A 21,585-nucleotide genomic window follows, 5' to 3' on the forward strand; every position below is an offset into this window, starting at 1 on the left:
AATAAACAAATATAAGAGAATCGTTAGAAATTATCAAAATAAAATACATTTGATATAACATAGAAGTAAACTTTTGAAGTCGATTTTGTAAATGGCGACATTGTACAAGATACAAACTGTAATGGTATCTTTACCTTTCGCGCAAGTTACATGAGGGCTATCTGCACTAGCCATCCCTAATTTATCAGTGTAAGACTAGAAAGAAGGCAGCTCGTCATCACTACCCACCGCCAACTCTTAGGCTGCTCTTTTACCAATAACAAGTGGCACTGACTATCACATTATAGCGTCCCCACGGCTGAAAGGGCGAGCATGTTTGGTGTGACGGAGATTCGAACCCGCGATCCTCGGATTACGAGTCGAGTGCCTTAAAGGTGAATTTTCAACAAATTTAATAATTGCCTTAGAAACTGTACTTTGATTAAGTATAATTCCTGTGTGGTTGCTATATTTTTAAACACTTTCGTTTCTGAGTAAAAAATGAAACAAAATATGCGGGTCCTCTCGGTCGTTCGGCTGTTTCCGTGACGTTTTACAACTATGACGTAATAGCTGCCTGTTTTATGTGCTGGTGTTTTATGTAAATCTATTGGTGCTTTTTTCGGATTACATACTTTGCGAGACTATTTTTGTCTTGATGTTGATACTTTATGTTTGTTTTATGATAACATGGTTTACTGCGTTGCTGATGTTCGTGAAAACGGTTCGGCATCGGGCAAAAGCTTCTTTTCGTTTCCGTGCAAGGAGAAGGAACTGGCAAGGTGACGACAGTCGGTGCGGATGGTCAATAGGAAGAACTGGACTCCTTCACACCATGCAAAGCTTTGTCAAGATCACTTTGAACGCTCATGTTTTGTGTCGGATCCCACTGTTTTGGATTCCGTGGGTTTCAAGCCAGGCAGGTTGAGACTGAAAAAAAACCATCTGCAGTAGACAGGATCGTCCCCACCATCTTTCCTCGTGTAGAGCTGAGGACTGATCACAGCCTGCAGCGTACAGGTTCCACTCCTCTGGAGCCATCCCTTGCCATCACGAAAAAAACAAACTTAAAGGTATGTGTGCAGTATAAAGCGATAAACAATAACTAGTATAATATAATAATTTAAAAAGTACAAGTTTTTGAAGAATGTAACTAGACATACACATTTCACATTCATGAGCGTGTTTTGCATTTGTGGCACCTGAAAGTCAACGAAACCTTGATTTCCTAGTCTAGACAGTGGACAAATCTATCCCAAATAGAGTATATTCCAAGTTTAAAAGCTGGTAGATCATTCTGTAGATGCTTTTGTATCATTTTTACATATGGAAAAGTTTGAAGAATACCATTTTTCAAGTTTAACATTTCAAGATAAATTGATATAAGACTATGTCTTGAACATGTTGAAGTAATCAAGTACATGTTATGTATTTAAAAAAACAAAAAAAACAATCAAATATAAACTCCATAACATATTTCCATAATTCATCATAATAAAATTAATCTTAACACAGTACTTTGACATTGTCATATTAAATGTAAATCTCATAAACCTCATAAAGCATGTTGTTTTAATATATAATCTTATTTCTTCAGTATCACTCACAGTTCCGCTACTCTCGCTCGTGGAACTGTCCTCATCACTAGACCTTGTCAGATCTGTATCAAAGGTAACTGTTCTAGGTTCGTTCAGAGTAGGTTCGAATTGATATGGCGCTATTCGACACTGTTCAGAACACAAAGTCAAAACAGACTCCGCCTCTGTTTCTCCGTATGCACTGGCTATGTTTATTTACATTCAACGCGCTGGCGTTGGCGGTTTGTTTGGCAAGTATTACGTCACAGTACTTGTCCTAGCGGTAAACGTAAAAACTAAAACGTTCGGATTGCCGCTCGGAAATGGCTTTTTCTGCACCAAGTTCTATGTTTCATTTATTAGCACATATGTTTTATGAAAAATATGAACCTGCAAAATTAATCAGTATGAGTAGTTCTTTTGACTGCAAAGTTTTTTTTTTCTGTAAAATTCACCTTTAACCACCTGAATGAAAAGTACAATCTAAATATTTTTCATGCAACATATCAGTTTCATTAAAATGTAAGATGTATAAAAAAATTTAACAAGCACCAAAAGTATAGCTATGTCATTGTAGCGCCGTTTACTAGCAGTTGACTAGTTGAGACTTTCAGGCTCAGTCATGTAAAAGGTTAAAAAAATTACACATACAAGAAAGATTCTATTTAGACAGAAAACGTGTCTTAGAAAAGTTTCATCCTATAAGGTGTTTCCCAAATCTTTATGAGTTCTCGAAACACTACTGATTTTCACGATAATAGCATTAAAAGAAAACAACGATAAGGGGAGTTTGGTGTTTTTTCCTTCTCTTAAGCCCGGTATGACCAGGTAGTTAGGGCGCTGGAGTCATAATTTGAGGGTCGCGAGTTCGAATCCACGTCACACCAAACATGTTCGCCCTTTCAACCGTGGGAGTTATAATGTGAGATCAATCCCACTATTTGTTGACAAAAGAGTATGGTTTGTTTGTTTTTTATTTCGCGCAAAGCTACAGAAGGGCTATCTGCGATAGCCGTCGCTAATTTAGCAGTGTAAGACTAGAGGGAAGGCAGCTAGCCATCATCACCCACCGCCAACTTTTGGGCTTGTCTTTTACCAACAAATAGTGGGATTAACCGCACTTTATAACGCCCATACGGCTGAAAGGGCAAGCATGTTTGGTGTGGGTAAAAGAGTAACCCAAGAGTTGACGGTGGCTGGTGATTACTAGCTCTGGTCTTACGCTGCTAAATTAGGGACGGCTAGTGCAGATAACCCTCGTGTACTTTTGCGCGATATTCAAAACCAAACCAAACGTTTTGTTGATTAAATGTACTGTTTTTAATTTCCTGTAATATTTAAACGCGGACTAGATAGCTGAGATTCTAGCGAACAGCACATATGCACTGTGTAGTTTAAAAGAAGTTATGACTTTGACGTTAAGTGATTAAAACATTTGAATCACAATTTAACCTAAACGATGCATTATGTGCACATGGGCTAAATAAACTGTCAATTCAAAGATTCAATATGATTCAGATGTAGTCCTTCCTAATTTTGAATTATTTATCAAAAGGAAGGTAGCCAGTCAGTAGTACCCACTGACACAAGACTTATATAACCTAATAACGGGAATGATTCTCACTTTTATAACGCATCCACAGATGAAAGTGCGAAACGTATTCAGCAGAATCACGTTTGGAATTCCTGAGCTTTGATCTTTAGACTGACACGCCGTAGATAAAAAGAAAATGCACGAAAAATCCATTTACGTAAAACAATATTATAATATTCGTTAAAACAAAATAATTATTTTTATATTGAACAGTTTTTATGAGTACATATAAAAATAATAACCCTCTTCTAGAATTCTGTTTATTTCTAAAGCACATAAACAAAAAACTACATCTAATATAAACATAGGTTGCTTATGAACGTTTGGCAACTAGAGACGACGGACGTTACAATACAACGGCTTTAATGGTTTAGTCTTAACTTCGGCACTCGGTATGATACGCAGTACTGATAAGGGTAGCTTAACGACGTGTGCAATATGTTCTTTCAGTGTCATATAGATGTTAAACGCCATGAACGAAAACGACTGCATGTGATAGGGAAGTTTGACATCATGGAGAATGTCCCCCGCTGAAGATCAATACCGTGGTTTAAGACAGAAACCCTGGAAGAATCAAAAGCTATACATTCATCAGTCTTGACAGTCAAGAAAATGGATAGTCGTTCACCAGATCAGAGAATGATTTACTGTTACAAGTCACGCACGATCAATCAGAAAGTTCTGATCTTTCACTTGATAAACCCCACTCAACTGAAAGAAACATCCTACACTATACATTGCAAGCCGCCGTTTTGTGACTGTGAACTTACTATCAAAATGATAGAAGTGCAAGGTTTACTTTTCTTACCAAAAGCTCTGGGCTTCTTGAAAAGCTACAGGTGGTTTATACTGTTAATTGTAATTGTTTTTTTCTAAGACTACTTTGTGAATATATCATTAATCTCAATAAATGAAATATTTGAATTAACTTAAAACTAATTAAAACAAATAAATAAAACAAAATTCAATTACATTGCAGACAGAATTAAATAGTGTGTATTACAATAGTGTGCAAATATATACTTTCATTATCTTCATAAAACAAAATTATACTACAATATAAAAAAATTATACTGTTGTACATGTGGCTGAATTACAATATTATCGTATGATTGGTCTTGTACAGTTCCTATTAAAGGTGGACCTAGTGATTCATGATCAGTCTCCTACAGTCACTATTAAAGGTGGACCTAGTGACTAATGATCAGTCTCATAGTCACTATTGAAGGTGGACCTAGTAGCTAATAATCAATCCAATAATGTTGCTATTAAAGGTGGACCTAGTGACTAATGATCAGTCTCATACAGTTGCTCTTAAAGGTGGACCTGGTGGCTGATGATCAGTCTCATACAGTTGATATTAAAGGTGAACCTAGTGACTCATGATCAGTCTCATACAGTTGCTATTAAAGGTGGATGTAGTGACTAACAATCAGTCTCGTACAGTTGCCATTAAAGGTGGATCTAGTGATTAATGATCAGTCTCATACAGTCACTATTAAAGGTGGACCCAGTAACTAATAATCAATCTGATAATGTTGCTATTATAAGGTGGACCTAGTAACTAATAATAAATCTGATAATGCTGCTATTACAGGTGAACCTAGTGACTACCATAGCAGTTTGCTTATCATATGTTCAAGGTACAACTTCATGATATGGCACTGAACATGCTACCCACTTCTGATGTGGGTACGATATATAAATGTTAAACCAATCAATTCTGATATTTGGTTAAGATTAGCCACATTAGAGGTGGAATTCTGCTTACTTAATGCCTCCCTCTAACCTGCACAATGAATTTGGGGATGGTTCTAACTGAACCCTGTCTCAGAGCATCATTCAGATTTTCACTGTTGTCCACATTATGAAAAATAAGTTTCATTTAATGTGTATCATTTTCAGTAGAAAACATCTTCATCATGCAGTACTAGTCATATTTGACTCTCAAACATACAAAATTGTGTCAGTATATCCATTTTTAGCAGGACAATGAGGAATAATATTTACATATTTCCACTAAGTTTCATCAAAATCTTATCATTTTGACCGAGTTATAGAGCAAAAATAGTGTGAAAATCTCTCCTTAGGCTAACATATGTTTTTTTTTTATTTTCATGGTCTTATTTTTATCTTGACTTCTGCCCTTGACCCTCTAAAAATTATTACTTTTAAGTTGGGTCATAGGTTAAATTCATTCAGTGATGTGAAAAACTTTGCTGAAAAACACAAACACAGAGGAAAAACATAACTTTCATGCACCTTCGGTGGCAGAAGTAGTAAATTAGCTTCCACTTGCAGCTTTAAATATAATATTTTCACATAAAAAAGACCTACAAATAAGTTGTTTGTAAACATTTTATAGAAGTAAATATCACTAACATATGAACACAAACACAAAAGATTCACAAAGAATATTATGTAACATATAAGCTTCTCTGTGAAATAAAACAATAACCAAGTTCAACAAAGAATTGTAATATTCGGTACAGCTAGGTAGGTAATAGTAAGTGGTATAAAATATGCAACATAACAATAACCAACAAGAAGGGACCTTTCAGTTCATCTAGGCTGTCCTATCCACTAAATTAAACAAAATCCTTAAAACAAATAAAAGGAAGAAATAAACCTGAAATAAAGTCTTTATCATTCAAATACTCATCATGCTTACCCTTAAACTCCTTTAATTTAACTGTATCCACCACATGTGAAGGCAAACTGTTCCAAAGGCCAACCCCCCGTCAGAAAAATAAAGATGTCATAGCTGAAAACGACTCCTGCCCTGCTAAACATTTATATTTTATGTCCCCTTACACTTACCTTTCTTACCATTAATTCTCTTAAATATCTTAAACTCCTCAATCAGATATCCTCTAACTTTCCTTTTCTTAAGAGAAAACAAGTTCAGAGATTTTAACCTATCCTCGTATGATAACATTTCTGTCCTCAGTATTATCCCAAGATTGAAAATGTTACTCACGATGTTGCCTAACCAATAACTTACACAACATTTTTAGACTTATATTCAGTATTTCAGTAGATAAAACCTAACATTTTCTTGGCCCCAACTACTGCCAATAGCACATTGCTTAGATGGCTTAAAAGATTGATCAACCAGAACACCAATTTTATTTTTTAAAATGTCCATAACACTGTTATTTCCATTGAAATTATACTCATATTTTAAACTGTGATATCCCCCATGCATTACCCTACATTTATTATGATTAAAAGCTATCTGCCATTTACTTGCACAAATCACCAAATAATCTAAATCCTTTAGAAAGGCAGTAGCTTTCTTCTCACAGCCAGCAATACTTAAATACTCTGTTGACCATTCCTTCGTCTATGTCATTCACTTTACTTACGATAGTACTTAACAGTAGGGCTTGACATAGATTCAAAATAATTCATGTGCTGACAAACCACCCTATCAAATTCCAAAAAATTCTAAACCAGCAACTTTTTCATCTACCATGTACTTGACCACCTCAGTGGGACAAGCCCCTAGACAGCTCAGAATATCATTACAAAATTTCTCCAGCTCACATGACTGGTCTTGCACCTACTTCAATATGTTTCTCAACACAATAGAGGGTGATATGTGTCAATGAATAGACACACTAGAGTTTCTAAAGGTAAAGTATATACTTTGTACAGGTATAATACAAAAATTAAACAAAGAAGAGTATTAAAAATATGCATTTTACAATGAAGCAGGGTTCAAAAATTAATGAAATAAAAATTGAAACCACAATCACAAATTTATAAAGTTTATTCCCTACTTTTGCAGCTTTATACACTTATCTGTAGGCCTAAGTAAGGATTACCTTTTACATATTTGTGATTGTGGTTTTAATTCTTGTAAAAGTTTTAGCTATCATGGATATGGCTATACTAAAAATTTAGAGATATTGTCCATTCTAGGGGCATATATATACTCAACAAATAAACAGGAAAAAATATTAAAATTTTATTGCAAAGTAGAGATCATCAGTTATTCACGAAATTGCTATATGAAGTATCCAAAACAAAATAAATGCTGCAATAAAAGTACATCAGCAAGTAAAGTGATATTAATTGGATGGATTTTAAAACGATTTTCAATCCCTACTTTGGTTGGTATTGTGGATCATGCAACTAAATGCAGCAGTATTTTATATTGCAGCACTTAGTTTGTTTTGGATACTTCTTATCCCAATTCATTTAATAATCAATAATCCCCACTTTCCATTAAATTTTCTTTTTTTTTCCTATTTATTGCAATCAAAAAGAGCAAAAGTCTTAACACTGAGCCCTGAGGTGTCCCACTTGTGACATTAATCCATTTTGACTATGCTCATTTATGACAACTTTCTGCCTTTGTGACTTAACTGTACTTATATTAAACACTGTGCTTTCTTTCATCCAGCCAGTTTTATATCAAATGATCCAACTTATCCCCCACACCTACAGAAATCACTTCCATTTTAACAATATTTTTACTTGGCATCTTAATAAGTGCTTTTTATAATCCAGATAAACCACATCCACACCCATAAATCTACATGAACAGTAACCTTTCATCATTGAATGCTTGAAACCCATCAGGGTTAGATCTAGATGTAAAACTGTACAGCTTTAATCATTGCTTTTGAAATGGAAATGTTGAAAAATAAAGTTAGCTGTATAAACAAAAATCTCTTTAACCTACAACCATATATATTTCATATTTGTTTTAATGTTTCAACTATCAAAAGAGAAAAAAATATAGAACAAATAAAATATAGCAGATAAAAGAGAAAAAGAAAAAAAGGATGAGACAGACAAATGAGCATATGGAAAAGACGACAAAAGGAGCAGACAAAGAATAGAATAATTAAACTAGAGAACAGAGAAAGAATATATATATATATATGTATGTTCATTCATTCTTGCTTTTCACATTTACCTTGATATTAAAATACTCAGAATGGTTTTCAATAACAAGCAAACTACAAGACAGTAAAACTTACTAACTTTCTTTTATCTGATCACACCCATACCTCTCTCTCAGATTAATATTTACCTCTACAACAACACACAATGATCTTTTAGTTTCAAAATATATTAAAATTAATGTGAGCTCTACATTCTCGTACTTTAAATGTTCCAATTATTCCAGAAAGAATAAACCTAAACATGGCAACTATATAATGAAGTTAATGTTGTGTTTAGCTCCAAAGATACATTCTTGTTTCTTCAAGTCTTGTTATTTTTGCTACATTAATATGGTTTCTGGATGTAAGTTAAGGAAATACAACATGCAGCACCAAGCAGGGTATTTTATATATATATATATATGAAGCTTCCTACTTAAGTTATACTAATATGATTATTAAATGGAAAATTGGCTACTTTATATATCAAATGTGGACAATCTATAATTTGTGAAATATATGTGTATAATGTATTGAACGTTTTTACTGCTCAAATTTTTACTGTGGCTTTGGTTCTTTCTTGAAAAACTTCCAGTCTAATACACTGACCACAACACTGTCAACAACTTAACATTTTAAATAAGTATTTGTAGACTGATAATCATTTATTGTATATTTAAATAACAGCCTTTAATACCTCTGAAGATGATCCTAGGAGTTTATAATGAATCCAAGATTTCCAAAAATCAAAGCTTTACATTTCAAGACTCTGTGAAGTTTGAAGTATAATATTGATGCACAGTATTATGTGACTCATATAATGCAAGGAAACACATAATCAGAAAGACAAGGTATCTTCCTTCACATCCAGATGAAAACCCTCTTACCTGTCTTTTGGTGGTTCCCCAGCAGGCTCTTCTGTGTTGGCAACATTCTTGAAGTTCAGTTCATCATTAGGAATATTCCTTGATTCCCAGCTGGAACCAAATTTTACAGGTCCTTGCTCCAGCAAAGCTTCACTTTCCATGGGATTCAAGAGTTCTTAAAGCATTATTAAACACAATTTAACTGTAACAAGCTTTTGAAAATCTGACTTTAAAATTCAAATTACAGAACAGGTTAATAATGCATCATAAGAAAACATTAATTTTGTTTTTAATGACTAAACACTTTACTGTTAAAAATGTAAGCATGCCATTATACAAACATATATTTTGTACCAGTAATACCTGATTAGGAAATTGAGAGATAGCAAATTCTACCTTTCTCTTATGGTTTTTACACTGTTCATTAATTTTTTATTCTATCATTTACTTTATCTCTGAATTTTTAGTTATAATTAAGCCCTTCTATCTAGAGCACATTGATATTGAGTAGGTATGTACATATTACAAAACTGACACAAGTTTCTCCTAGTGATGATATACATATATTAATGTTGTAAAAGATTATGCAGATTTCTGGTAATAGCTAGTCACATGAGATGCAACCATGTGGTATAACCACAAAAAGTTCTTGCTTTTTTTTGAAAATGAGATAGTTAAAAAAGATATAGTTAGAAATAATTATTGCTCAACATTGTTTGTAATATTGAGAAGTAAATTAATTTTGGAATATCGTGTTATTCTCTGGTAAATTAGGTTTTTCTTATCTTCTCCTGGTTTTTTTTTTTTTCTAATTCCTCTGATATTTACTGAAATCAATGAGATTTCTGTTTCGTTGGTTTGTACCTAGTCCTGACCAGGCACAAGAGGTAACTAATTGTTTTTTGGAAATTATAAAATTTTTATTCTAATTGATTGAAATATTTTCTTTGGATTTCTGTTTTTATATTTAATAGTTTTTGTTTGTCTCTGGTTGGCAGCATTTTGTTTAGGAACTAATTAAATAATCAATTATTTGAACTTATAATATTCCTAAACTTACCTGTAATATCAATTATCTTTCATGTAATGCTTAGAACACCTACACACACACACACACACAGATGGTGCTTGTACATTTAATACATAAGAATACAGTTTCATTTTTCACTATTTCTTTCTCTGTAACATCAAAGTGGTCTGTGGTGATAGCTTTAAACAGAGAAAATAGAAGAGCAATTTTGGTAGAGAACTCTGTGTAAAATCCAAAAAAATATCTTAAAAAAAAATCTTCAAATGTTCCTTCATGTACATACTTTAAAGTAGTTACAAGCAGTCAATAATTACCCTGTGAACTAGCCAGTCAAGATTACCTTTTAATATATTAATATTAGCCACCACCTGCTATCCAAAAGCTGTTGCACTGTTAATTTTTTTTTTTTTATGACTTATCAACTTTTTCATCACATCTGTTTGTTACATTTATGCATTTTTTTCATTTTCTTAGCTTCTTCATTATTACAAATCTTGTTGATTCTGAAAAGTATGCAATTTTTGACACATCTTTATGTTATTGGAATGATTTAATTTAGTCAGAATATTCACTCATATTGCTGAATTTCCTATAAACTCCTGTAACATTTGATTTATGTATCTTTATTACCATCACTTCAGGAATAGAAACTTATTTCTCTTTCCTAATTCACTTACGAAATTCAGAGTGTAAAGTGGTCTGTTAAGGTGATTTGTGTATTCTTGGATCTTGTTTGTACTTTGTGGCCATATTGCAAATGCATTAACTCATTAGTGTCTTATTTTCTGGGGTAGATCAGTTGGTTTGAAAGCATTAACTTTAAAATGTTTCATGTAGAAGTTACCAAGTGCTGTTGATTGAGGTAAGCCCATAGCTAAGATTTCTTTTTGGTCATAATATGCAACTTCAAATTGGAAAAGGTTAAGTTAACACAGAAAATTGCAAGTTTTATTATTGTGTAGATTGGATCAGTGTGGTGCCTTTCCGGTTCTCCCATTTTCAAGCTGTTGGGAAAGTACTTGTAGCATGTCAATAGTTGATATGCATATAAGAAGGCTGTAAACATCAAAGCTGATCATTGTGTTTTGTGAGGTTATTGTGGTTACTTTTATAATCAATACAAAGTGGGCTGAATTCTTAACAAATAAGATGATTTACCTATGAAAGAAAATATTAAATATACCATATATCTAGCTGAAGGGTGGCATGTTAAATCTCTGCAGTCAATTATGGAAAAGAGGGTAGCCTTGTTTGTGAATTATATGTCAACCACAGTGACATATTGTCTTCAAACTTGTCTTGCTATTTCTTGAGGATTTGGTTATTTTTCCTATTAATGTTAGGTTTGAACTGGACTATCTATTATTTCATTTTCAACTAGTGTTTGGAGTTTGATGGAGTATTTCTCTTTGTATATGATGACAGTGGCATTACCTTTGTCTACTGGTACAGCTGTTATGATGTTGTATTTCTTCATTTTCTGGTAGCAGTTTTTATTATTTTAGGGTGGTATTATAGTTCAATTTATATTTCCAAACTGCTGACTTCATTTTCATTCTGAATTATTCTTTTTTCTTCTATTATCTTGTTACACACTACTAATCATGATAATGACATATTGTAGTTGATGTCTTATATGTTAGTAATAAATATGAAATGTAAAGCACTCATTTCAGTGACACTTTACATTAAGTTATGTTTTATGAAATGTTTAACTAATAATCTCTAAATTCCAGGATAAACTAATATGTCTAACTTGAGGTTTAAAAATAAAAAATAAAGTAAATGAAAAATTGTGTCAAATAATGAAGATTCTTTCACATATACTGTATCAAACAAGTTCTAATTTAATTTATCAATTTAATAGATAAATGGTTCTCAAACTTTTTCTGGCTCGTGTTCCACTGTTGTTGAAACTTTTTTGAAACATACATTCAAGGACTTATTTAAAAGCAAAAAAACAAAAAGAAACTTAGTAGTAAAAATTATTTTTAACACTCATACAAGAAGGATGACCACTTTTTATGACTGAAAAATACATCAACTTGAAGGGAAGAAAACACTAGTGAGACTATGCAGGTATTAAGAAGAGTCTATAAATGAGAAGATCAAAAACAGCTTATTACAGTGTATTATTATGTATTTCCAATAGATGCTTATTCGTTGCACAGAATAGCTATTCCTTATGTGTCTACTTTTGAAATTTTGCACATGCCACTGACCATGAACTACCTCCCATCTAAGATAACGTGTTTTAATAAGAATTGCACTAGCAAATGATATAATCAATATGTGACAATAGCCCTTCACCAATAGAAAGGCAACACATTATCCATGTGCAATAGATCCCCATAAAAACTTGTACTCAAAATTAAATTCATATGTAGTTAAGGTAAGAATATTGTGCAATGAAGTAAGTATGAAGTATGCAGAGAGATATCTATCAGAAATACATCAGGTAAGGAAAAAGTTAAATTCCAAAACTATATCCTTATAATAGCTGGAATCCCACACTGATGTAGTGAAGGATTCAGTGCAATTGCAATATCTTGCAGGAACTCCTTTTCAAGAAGGTGACTGAACTGACCCATGGAGTATCTCACACTATAATGGGAGAAGGAAGGCAAAAAAACCAATGTGTCACACTGATGGGCAGAAATGTGCATGACCAACCTAGCATTTTCACACAGCCTCTCAGTTGGACATGTGGTGTAGTGTGGATATGGCAATGATCTGACTATACTGTTAGGTATGTGTTCTGTTGTATCATATGCTATTTATTACAAGAACAGGATCAAACATCCCTTCCTATCTCAGGATAAGAAACTTTTTCCTATTTGCTTGGCCAGATCACTGGGAGATTGGCATATTATATAACAGTGAGAGATCCCTGCCTAACTTTCCACTACATTATGCTGTCCACTCAGATTCTCTCTAGAGGGGTTACATTTTTGGTGAGGAATTCTCAGTCATTCACCTCAGCAGCTAGGGAATGGCAAACAAGGGTCTCCCTTGCCCGATGTGATGATCAGAGGGAGAGAGGAAATTGCAATGGGGATACATCTATGATGTACCTAGACTTGAACAGGTGTAACTGCTTCAAATTTCTTCTACTGGAGAATTTGTATGGTGTTACTATGAAATCTAATTCCATAAGATAGATTGTGTGAGCCAAGGAATTTGGCAGACATTTCCCTGGTACTGGGTTTGAGATACTGGTCCAGGGAAGGTATAGTCTGAAATAGACAAGGAAATATAAATATATACCATAGTAATGGTCTTTCAGAAAACACCATCTCAACAGTGAGCACATCTAGAGCAAGAGCAGATGGATTTAACACTTTCTGTTACTCCTAACTCAATGTACATTTAGGGAAGTAAGTACATTTTATGAGACAACAGCTACCACAGGATTGTTTCAGAGAAGTGAATCATATAAAAACAGAAATGGGTAAGAAAATACAAAGAGGAACTCATCCATCAAAAATGGTAAATAGACTGAACAAATGTAACTGGATGTAGACAATATCCTGAGGGCAACAAAACTACCAAATGATAGAGGTAATGAGAGATAAAGGTGTTGGGTATACTCTATATTCCAGCCTGTAGAATTTCTTCCTAGGTTTGCTAAAAGTTTGAGGTCAGAGAGTGAGTCAAGTGGTAGATACAATGTGATAAGACACAACACAGCCTGCAAACATCTCTGTCCAGGGAGGAATATATGATCAAGATGAGTTAATGACTCTATCCAGTAAGCTTAGAAAACAAGAGACTAGATGAGTCCTGGCTGATGATATCCACCACTAGAGTCACTGGATGAAGTACTGGAGACCAGAAGATTGGAAGTTTGTAATTGAGAGGAGTGGCAAAGACATTGAATATTGATGTGCCAAACTAGGAATAGCTCAAATGAAAGTCCTGAGGATGGAGTGGGAACTGTGTAAGGATAATCCTGTCTCATCAAGAAAAAGATAATCTGTCATAATGTTCAAAGCTCCCAGTACCTGGCAGGTGGTAAGATGAACCTGCCATTAATGAGCCCTGACAGTAAGCAGAAAATCTAACATGTGATAGGAAAAATTCTTGAAGCAAATCCAACCTTGACAATTAATATGGGAAATTATCACAAAACTACATCAGAGTGAATCATAACCAAATGATCAAAAATACAATGTAACAAATAGGAACATCTCCAACTGGTGGGTATGAGTTTCAGAACAATGATTTTGAAATTTTGCTCGACATGAAATCCAATCCCTGAGGACATGAGTCATCCAGAAATGCACCTGAAACTTTAAATAGGTGGAGATCCAGAGATAAATACAGCAGTGAATGCTGTATGTAGTGTTGGCACAATCCAACTGTTAAGACAGATCTTCAAAAATAGGAGGGGAAGCATCAAAAGAAAAGACAGTGGATCACAGAAAAAGCTGGGAGGTGGTAAGAAATAATCAGAATTTTTATCCTCTTGACTGGGTTTGGAGAGAGATGAATGCATTTGTAATGTAGGGAAAGGGAAATGAGGCAAAGAAGGCACTAGCAAGTTCAACATTGAACAATGGCATCAATGTCCTCCACAATCAGTGAAACTCCACTGGTTAGAATCAAAATATGAGAAAGGTTGTCAACATGACCAAAACTTCAGGATGATATATTATTTACTGTCACAGCAGAATTCCTTTTTGTGAAAGTAATTCTTTCCATCAGTTTTTGGTTAGGTAGTAATTGAAAAGCAAAGTATTTTGAAACCAATTCTGAAACAAAAGTAAATGGGCAAGAGTTAAAATTGGAAGAGATGCAGTGCAACTGTCATTAAACTGAACAAACTTTAAATTTTAATAAACATGCAATTACAATGTTGGCAAAGGAAAGAATGAAGTTAATTTCGAGTGCAGTGCTTATAGGAATCTACTATGAATGGAAGACGTGTTGCATTACAACTAGAGGAGGGATATTTTCACATACTGATTACATTATACACAAGTACAGTTTACATTAAAACATGCAACTCAGGTGAAAGGTAGGTCAAGGCTAGTAGCATGAGTAAAATCTTAAAGACAGATGTATGTTAATAGGTTTACATTTTCACAAGGTTGGTGTCTTTGGGGGAGTGTGTACATAAGAGGATATCACTTTGTATTTTTTTCAGTCAGTTTTTCATATCACTGACACTGACTTTGTGCTCCACAATTTGAAAATCTTTGTTCCAGATCATTGGGTTTATTCACTAAATATTTCATTATTTTACAATTATAAAGTGAACATTAAAGTAAGAAGCTTGAAGATGTAGTTTGAGGTGTGTGTGCATAATCTTTCAACACTCAAATAACAGTGGAGTTAAGTTTTAACAGTGTTAATAATTATAAAAATTGCTGTTCGATTTGGGAATCTTATAGTTAACAAACTTTCTAAAAGAATGCTGGTACATTCTGGCTTTGATTTTTATGATTAGTCTCAAATTGACAAAACTGATACCAATGGAAGTGCATACAAACCATACAAAGATATGCACTAAAAATATGACAGCAATGTTTCAATGTATAAATACTTAACTGGGGAGAGATATAAAAAAAAAAGGGTTATGAAAGTTAACATTTTCTTTACCTGAAAATAATTTCCCATAAGATACTCATCTCCATATACAAATAACTTCTTTCTTCTTTGATAAGCCAGTGAGTAAATGTTCATCAGAAAAGTGAGGAAATGAGTGGAAATATATATGGAGAAAAGTGTACCTTTTGTAAATACATTATCAGATAAAGAAAATGTTAACTTTTGAAAGAAATACCTCCTTACATGCAGCTACAATTCCACTTTAAGATACTGGAGGAACCAATGCAAAAATGTAGATAACTCCATTTAGAAAGCATACACTGGATGCCCATGGGTTGTGATGCCTTATGGAAGGGGCTTCATAGGGGCATGCACATGGGAAACTACATCTTGTCTCATTCATATACTCTTTACTCATGTGGGAGAAAAGAACAGGCAAAAAGCCAAATATGTGTTGCAAAGATAGGTAGAATAGGTACATGGTTAATGGAGAACTTCCACCTCCTCAACAGGCCCAGGCCAGCTGCAGGTGGAGAGCACCATATGAAAACATTAACATGTCTTTATGGATACTTATACAAACCTTTACTCAGTCATTAATCACTACATGCTCCTTGCTTTCTCTTGGAGTAGGATATGGGAGTAATACATCACTGTGCATGTTGTGTCTTCAATTAAACTCTTTAGTCAATCTCTATGGGCCCAAAGATAGCTGCAAGAAGTGGTAACTGTATCAGATACACCACCTCTCAATCATCAGTCTCTACAGGCCACCTACCAACTGTGGGAATAGGGTGTATTTTTGTCAGCAATTACTGAAATGGACAAGTAAGAGAAGTACCATCAGTCAACTTGTAGACTGTGATGTATCACAGTTAGATGTGGAATGACGTGCTCTATACTCCATTACAACCCCAGCCCAACTTCTCAGTGTAGAGGGATCCCTTGTTCTAGCCCCAGAGGTTAGGTTCCAATCAGGATTCTCTATGGTCTACCACCCCAATGGAAAAGGTCTCTCATGATCCACTCAATGATGGGGAAAGAATTTGCTAAGAGAATACCCACAAAATGTACCTGGATCCATAATCAATCACTGTCTCTGGAAAGTTCTTTTTCTGGAGACAGTGCTATGGGTAACCACAAAACCCTACTTTCTAAATGTGGTAAGTCAGATACATGGTTAGAAACACTATATTGGTACTGGTTCTTTCTATGATGGTCCATAGAATGGTTATGATCTGAATCAAACATATAACAAAAATATATATAAAAATACCTCAAGTAGTTTTGTGGAACATTTCATCTCACAGTAGGCATTTACATATCCAGGGAGATTATATAGTTAAAAAGTAAGAATACTCGAACATTACAAGACAAGTTATGGGTTAAAAGATGGCAATGGGTAGAAGTCTAAATACCTTTAGAGGTGAGACAGCTAGATGATACAGACAATCATCACTGAAAAGGTGAGTGATAGTTCACATGCCAGCCTAGAGAAGAGTATCAAAAGACAGCAAAAAAAATAGCTAGAAAACATGGGAGATAATGGATCTGGTAAGGAGACACTATGCTTATGTTCATCCAATCCCAAAGAGGTAAAGACCAAATGGATGGTCAGACATGTCCATGCTAGAGTGTGGAAGGAGAGAAAACCCAGGTATGGAAAGAGGCCCAGAGAATGAAAAGAATGATGATTGTAATCTGTAATGGAGAAAGAGTGTGACAATCAATGTATGGCCTGGACAGAATACAGGAGTCTGGCTGGTACCAAATGATAATAAAGAAGTGATATAATAAGAAAGAGCATGGAAGAAAAGTATGACCACTGACAAATGTTACAGAAGTACAGAAAAAGAAAGACACTGCAGAATAATGAAGATGGTAAATGCAGTTTAAGAGTATTTGAAAGAAAAAATGACAAAGGTGATCATAGGCAAGGAGGAGGAGGACATATGAGCCCAAGAAGAGATGATACATCAAACAAGTTGTTGGAAGTTTGAGAAGGTACTGGATATGAATATGAATATCCAAAAGCACAGTGAGACTCCAGTGAGACAAAAAAAAAGGATAGTGGTATCTGTGAATATGAATAAGCACAATAGAGTAGGAAGGATTGGTGAGGAAACTATCCAGTGCCATTACAGCAGGCAGAAGGAGATATAAATGTTACCTGAAAGCTCACAATAGAAGAAACAAACAAGCAATGGTAGAACACTTAAAAGAAAATGGAATATGTTATAAAGCAGGTGGTTAAAGGGGAAAAGGTGAAGGGGGAGACCAACTGTGTTAAGTATATATTTTCTACTGTGATATCCGGAAGAGGAAGAAGGATAACAAAGTGAGACAATAGAAGGGTACACAATTGGATGGTGGATTTGAAAAGCAATGGACCAGACAAATTCTACTTGAAAAGATGAAGAGATGTCACTCACCAATGAAAAAGTGATACATGGGAGTTGGATTAAAAGGGATGGTATGAAGGGAAATAGGAAGGATCTTGGTCAAAATTAGCCATACTATGGAAATGAAAGTTGAGATTACCAGCAAAGGGTGTTTTAAATCTAAGTAAGGATTTAAGGAAGAGGAAAGCAGACTTGCAGAAAAAAAATGGAAGAAATAGGAAAATTGATGGACCACTCCAAATAACCAGTGTCATAAAGAGGAGGAGAAGTGAACTGAGGAGGATTATTAATGAGAATACATGAGAAGGAGCCTGTTATTAATATAAAATGGATCAGAGTCACAGAACACAAGAAAGTCTAGCAAAGGCTCTTATAATGCTTATATAAATAAAGGGGTACCAATGCTATACCAAAGAGAAAAATATGGAACTGGAAATGTCATCCAGATAAATGAATAGGAGAAAATTTCATGAACACAGGGTGACTGGGATATGTAATGTAAAGAGCATTTGAATTACAGACTTTGTCTATACACGGGCTGGACTGAAATGATTAATGGAGAGAAAAATTCACAATCTGATATTATGTGATAACCAGAAAGTAATACAGAGAGGACAGGCATAAAGTCCATGATCTAAAGGGGAAGAACAGAAAAGTGGGAGAAAAAATCTGGAAAAAATATGAACTGTCACAATGAGTTAATTTTCCTACAATTCCAACATCACTCCACCACCCAAAAACATCAAAAGTATGCAGGATCAAAGGGGGAGTAGGAAAAACACTAAGTGATTGCTGGCAAGTTGTCCTATATAAGCAGGATGAGAAGTGGATGATAGATGGGATACAAGACACAAGATTAAGAGAAAGAAGGACCAAGATGAGGTACAGGGATAGGACCACATGATAGAAAATGGCTATCATATCATCTACAGGAAAAGAACTTGCAGCATAAAATGCATTAATCTGATCTTTGTGAGAATATTCTTCACTCACACCAGCTTTAAAACATTCACACTAAATTGTGAATAAAATTGAACATAAAAATTGAAATTTGAAAATTTCTGGAAAAAATTCCAAACCTCAACAAACTTAAAAACATGTCAGTATAATACAAGGCCAAGGAATAGAATGTGGATTCACAAGCATGAATGTAAAAGAATCACTGCAAATGAATATGTGTCTCATTCCTACTGGTATGGAAAATTTTGCTGCAGGATGACATCATCATGTAGTGGTGCAAATTCGTGTGTAAGATAAGGTAGGTTTTTTCACAAGGCTGGTGGCTTAAAATTTCTTTGGCAGAATGTACAAAAGACATTATCTATATGAAAACATGTGTATTTGTTTCAGAAAAGGGATAGTTGTCCTCACTTTTCATCCTGCTTATATAGGACAACTTTCCAGCGATCACTTAGTCTTTTTCCTACTCCCCCTTTGATCATGCATACATTTGATGTAATTTACAGATGCTTATAATTATTTTTAGGAGTCCTAATAAACTTGCTATAGTAATTAGTATTTTAAAACATATTTTTGGCACTCAGCAAATATATTTCACTTGTTAGTCCCTGAAAACCCACAAAATATTTTTAATGTACTGAGTTAACTTGGTATAATAGCTCTTAGTAGTGCAAAGTAAAATTCCTATAACATGTAGACCTCCAATCAACAAACAAGCATTCATACAAGTTTAAAGACCATCTTATCAATAAATTAACAATGATACAAGTTTGCAGATCTTTCTATTAAGAAACAAAGATTCAAGTTTTGAAGATTTTCTCATCAGCAAACAAGTAAAGACTGAAATCACTAGAACTTCCTATCAATAAACAACGATTCAAAATTGTTGATCATTCTCCTATCAAAAGTTATTTTTTCATATTGAAAATATATTTCTAAATATATTTACCTTTTCTCACAGAACGTTTTGTTTTTGTTCAGTACTGCTCTCTCTCTGCAGAACATTTTTACTCACAACTAATCTTTAAACTCCAAACTGCCTCATAATCAACGTGATTTATTCCATCTCCCAATGTAAACTATCATACAACAAGTCTTCACCAACAGGAATGTGACACACTCTCTAAGCAGGTTACTCTATTTTATTTTGCCTAAAAGTTACCATGAGATTAGGGTGACAAATAAGAAATGAAGAAGGATGAGAAGAGACATTGACAATCTTTTTTGTCAATTTAGTTTCATTAATTAGTAAATTTTTAATTTATTAACTCAAATTTTGATAGTTTATACTGAAAATGCATGACTGATATACAGTGTAGGGTGTATGTTAGCGAACAACAATTAAAGAGACAGGAGGTAAGCACCTATCAGAAATGTATGTTCAGTATAAAAAAAATAACTTCTAATACAGTACCTTACTTCAACTCATATAATAGCTTGAATATGAGACTAGAAAGGTTGAAGAATCAGTGTGAGGGATATAGACAAGCCTCCTTTGAAAACATCTGAAGAACACCCACAGAAAATAGCCTCTATCGGGAGAATAAAACCTATAGGATTTTGAACAACTTCTATACCAGATTTCCTCTTTGCCCACTTTGGTTACAAGTATAGCATAATTGGGCAGAAACCATAAGAAGCACATCTCAGATTTGATAGAAAAGGCAGTTGATCCAATTCTACATCCCACAAAAATTTTCAGAAAACATAATACTGCAGATGAATGCATGCAGTGTCCTCAATCATAGAAAAAATAATATTCATGGAAAAACTATACCAGATTTGTCTCATGGTATAGAATGGATAGGGCACACAAGATGGTTGATCAACTCCAATCCAAAATCAGATGGCATTGAGTACATATCTTTCAACCTTTGGTAGGAAGAGGGCCCATACTGTCTTCACCTCAAAGTTACGAGACAGAGAGAAATTTTGCACTGTCTGACTACATATAGCACATGTGGAAATCCAAAACCCACAGCAATCAAAGAGAAGTGGAGTGCACGGAATGGCAACATCTGCAATGCATATCATCAGCCTCAAGGGCTCTGTCTAGTTTACATTATATAGCTGATAAAAGTTTCTGTATTTCTACTGTAATTCTGAGGCATAGTTACAGAAGACTACATTTCACTTTGTTACTTTCCTCTTAAGTGCAGCAGCCTTCAATAGCAGTGTCATGTACAAAATCAACAAAATATAATTCTACACACCTTTATCACAAACTCATCATTTGGACTGCCAGCTCAGTGGATTCTCAGTATATTTTTCCAAGTCACAAGCATCTGCCCACAATGGTGGCTGAGAGATGGTTGGAGAAGTCCAATATAATGTTATCTCTTTATTGCAACTTGTACCTAACATTAAAGTTACTGTGTATATCTGAAGTAGCACACAAATGCACAACTTCTTTGAAGTCACTTGTTTTATAAATGATTGGAAAATGCAAACTCATTCTCAGATGTCAGCATTTCAATGAGAATAACACATCTGATAATATTGCAGCTCAATATGATGACATAACAGATCTCTTTAATATAAAGAAAAAGGTGTCATATGTGACATCTGATAATGCATTCAATATGATATTTGCCTGTTTTTGAAGTGTAAATACTACCTAGTATTAGAGATGATGATAACTCATCTATAGATAGTGACACAGAAGATGAACTTTTGGATGGATCTAAATCAGCAAACAATTTATCTAAATTTCTTCCTGAACATGA

The 21,585-nt window shown here is 34.2% G+C and overlaps 1 protein-coding gene across 6 annotated transcripts in view; it reads right to left on the reverse strand.

Moving 5' to 3' along the window:
* Positions 1–506: 506 nt before the first annotated feature.
* LOC143244666 (uncharacterized) overlaps positions 507–21,585 on the reverse strand; it is a 42,230-nt gene continuing 21,151 nt past the window's right edge. For 2 of the 6 annotated variants that reach the window (XM_076489762.1, XM_076489761.1), the window contains 3 exons: positions 8,935–9,089; positions 5,822–5,888; positions 507–1,022 (listed from right to left, as the gene is read on the reverse strand). In XM_076489762.1, the coding sequence (XP_076345877.1) occupies positions 847–1,022; positions 5,822–5,888; positions 8,935–9,089 (398 nt within the window). In that variant the 3' untranslated portion in view covers positions 507–846. Of the gene's footprint in view, positions 1,023–3,394; positions 3,715–5,821; positions 5,889–8,934; positions 9,090–21,585 lie in introns of those variants that run through there. The other 4 variants (XM_076489760.1, XM_076489764.1, XM_076489765.1 and 1 more) reach the window with 4 other exon arrangements.

Source organism: Tachypleus tridentatus, chromosome 2 (assembly GCF_004210375.1).
Source record: "Tachypleus tridentatus isolate NWPU-2018 chromosome 2, ASM421037v1, whole genome shotgun sequence".
Lineage (NCBI taxonomy): Eukaryota > Metazoa > Arthropoda > Merostomata > Xiphosura > Limulidae > Tachypleus > Tachypleus tridentatus.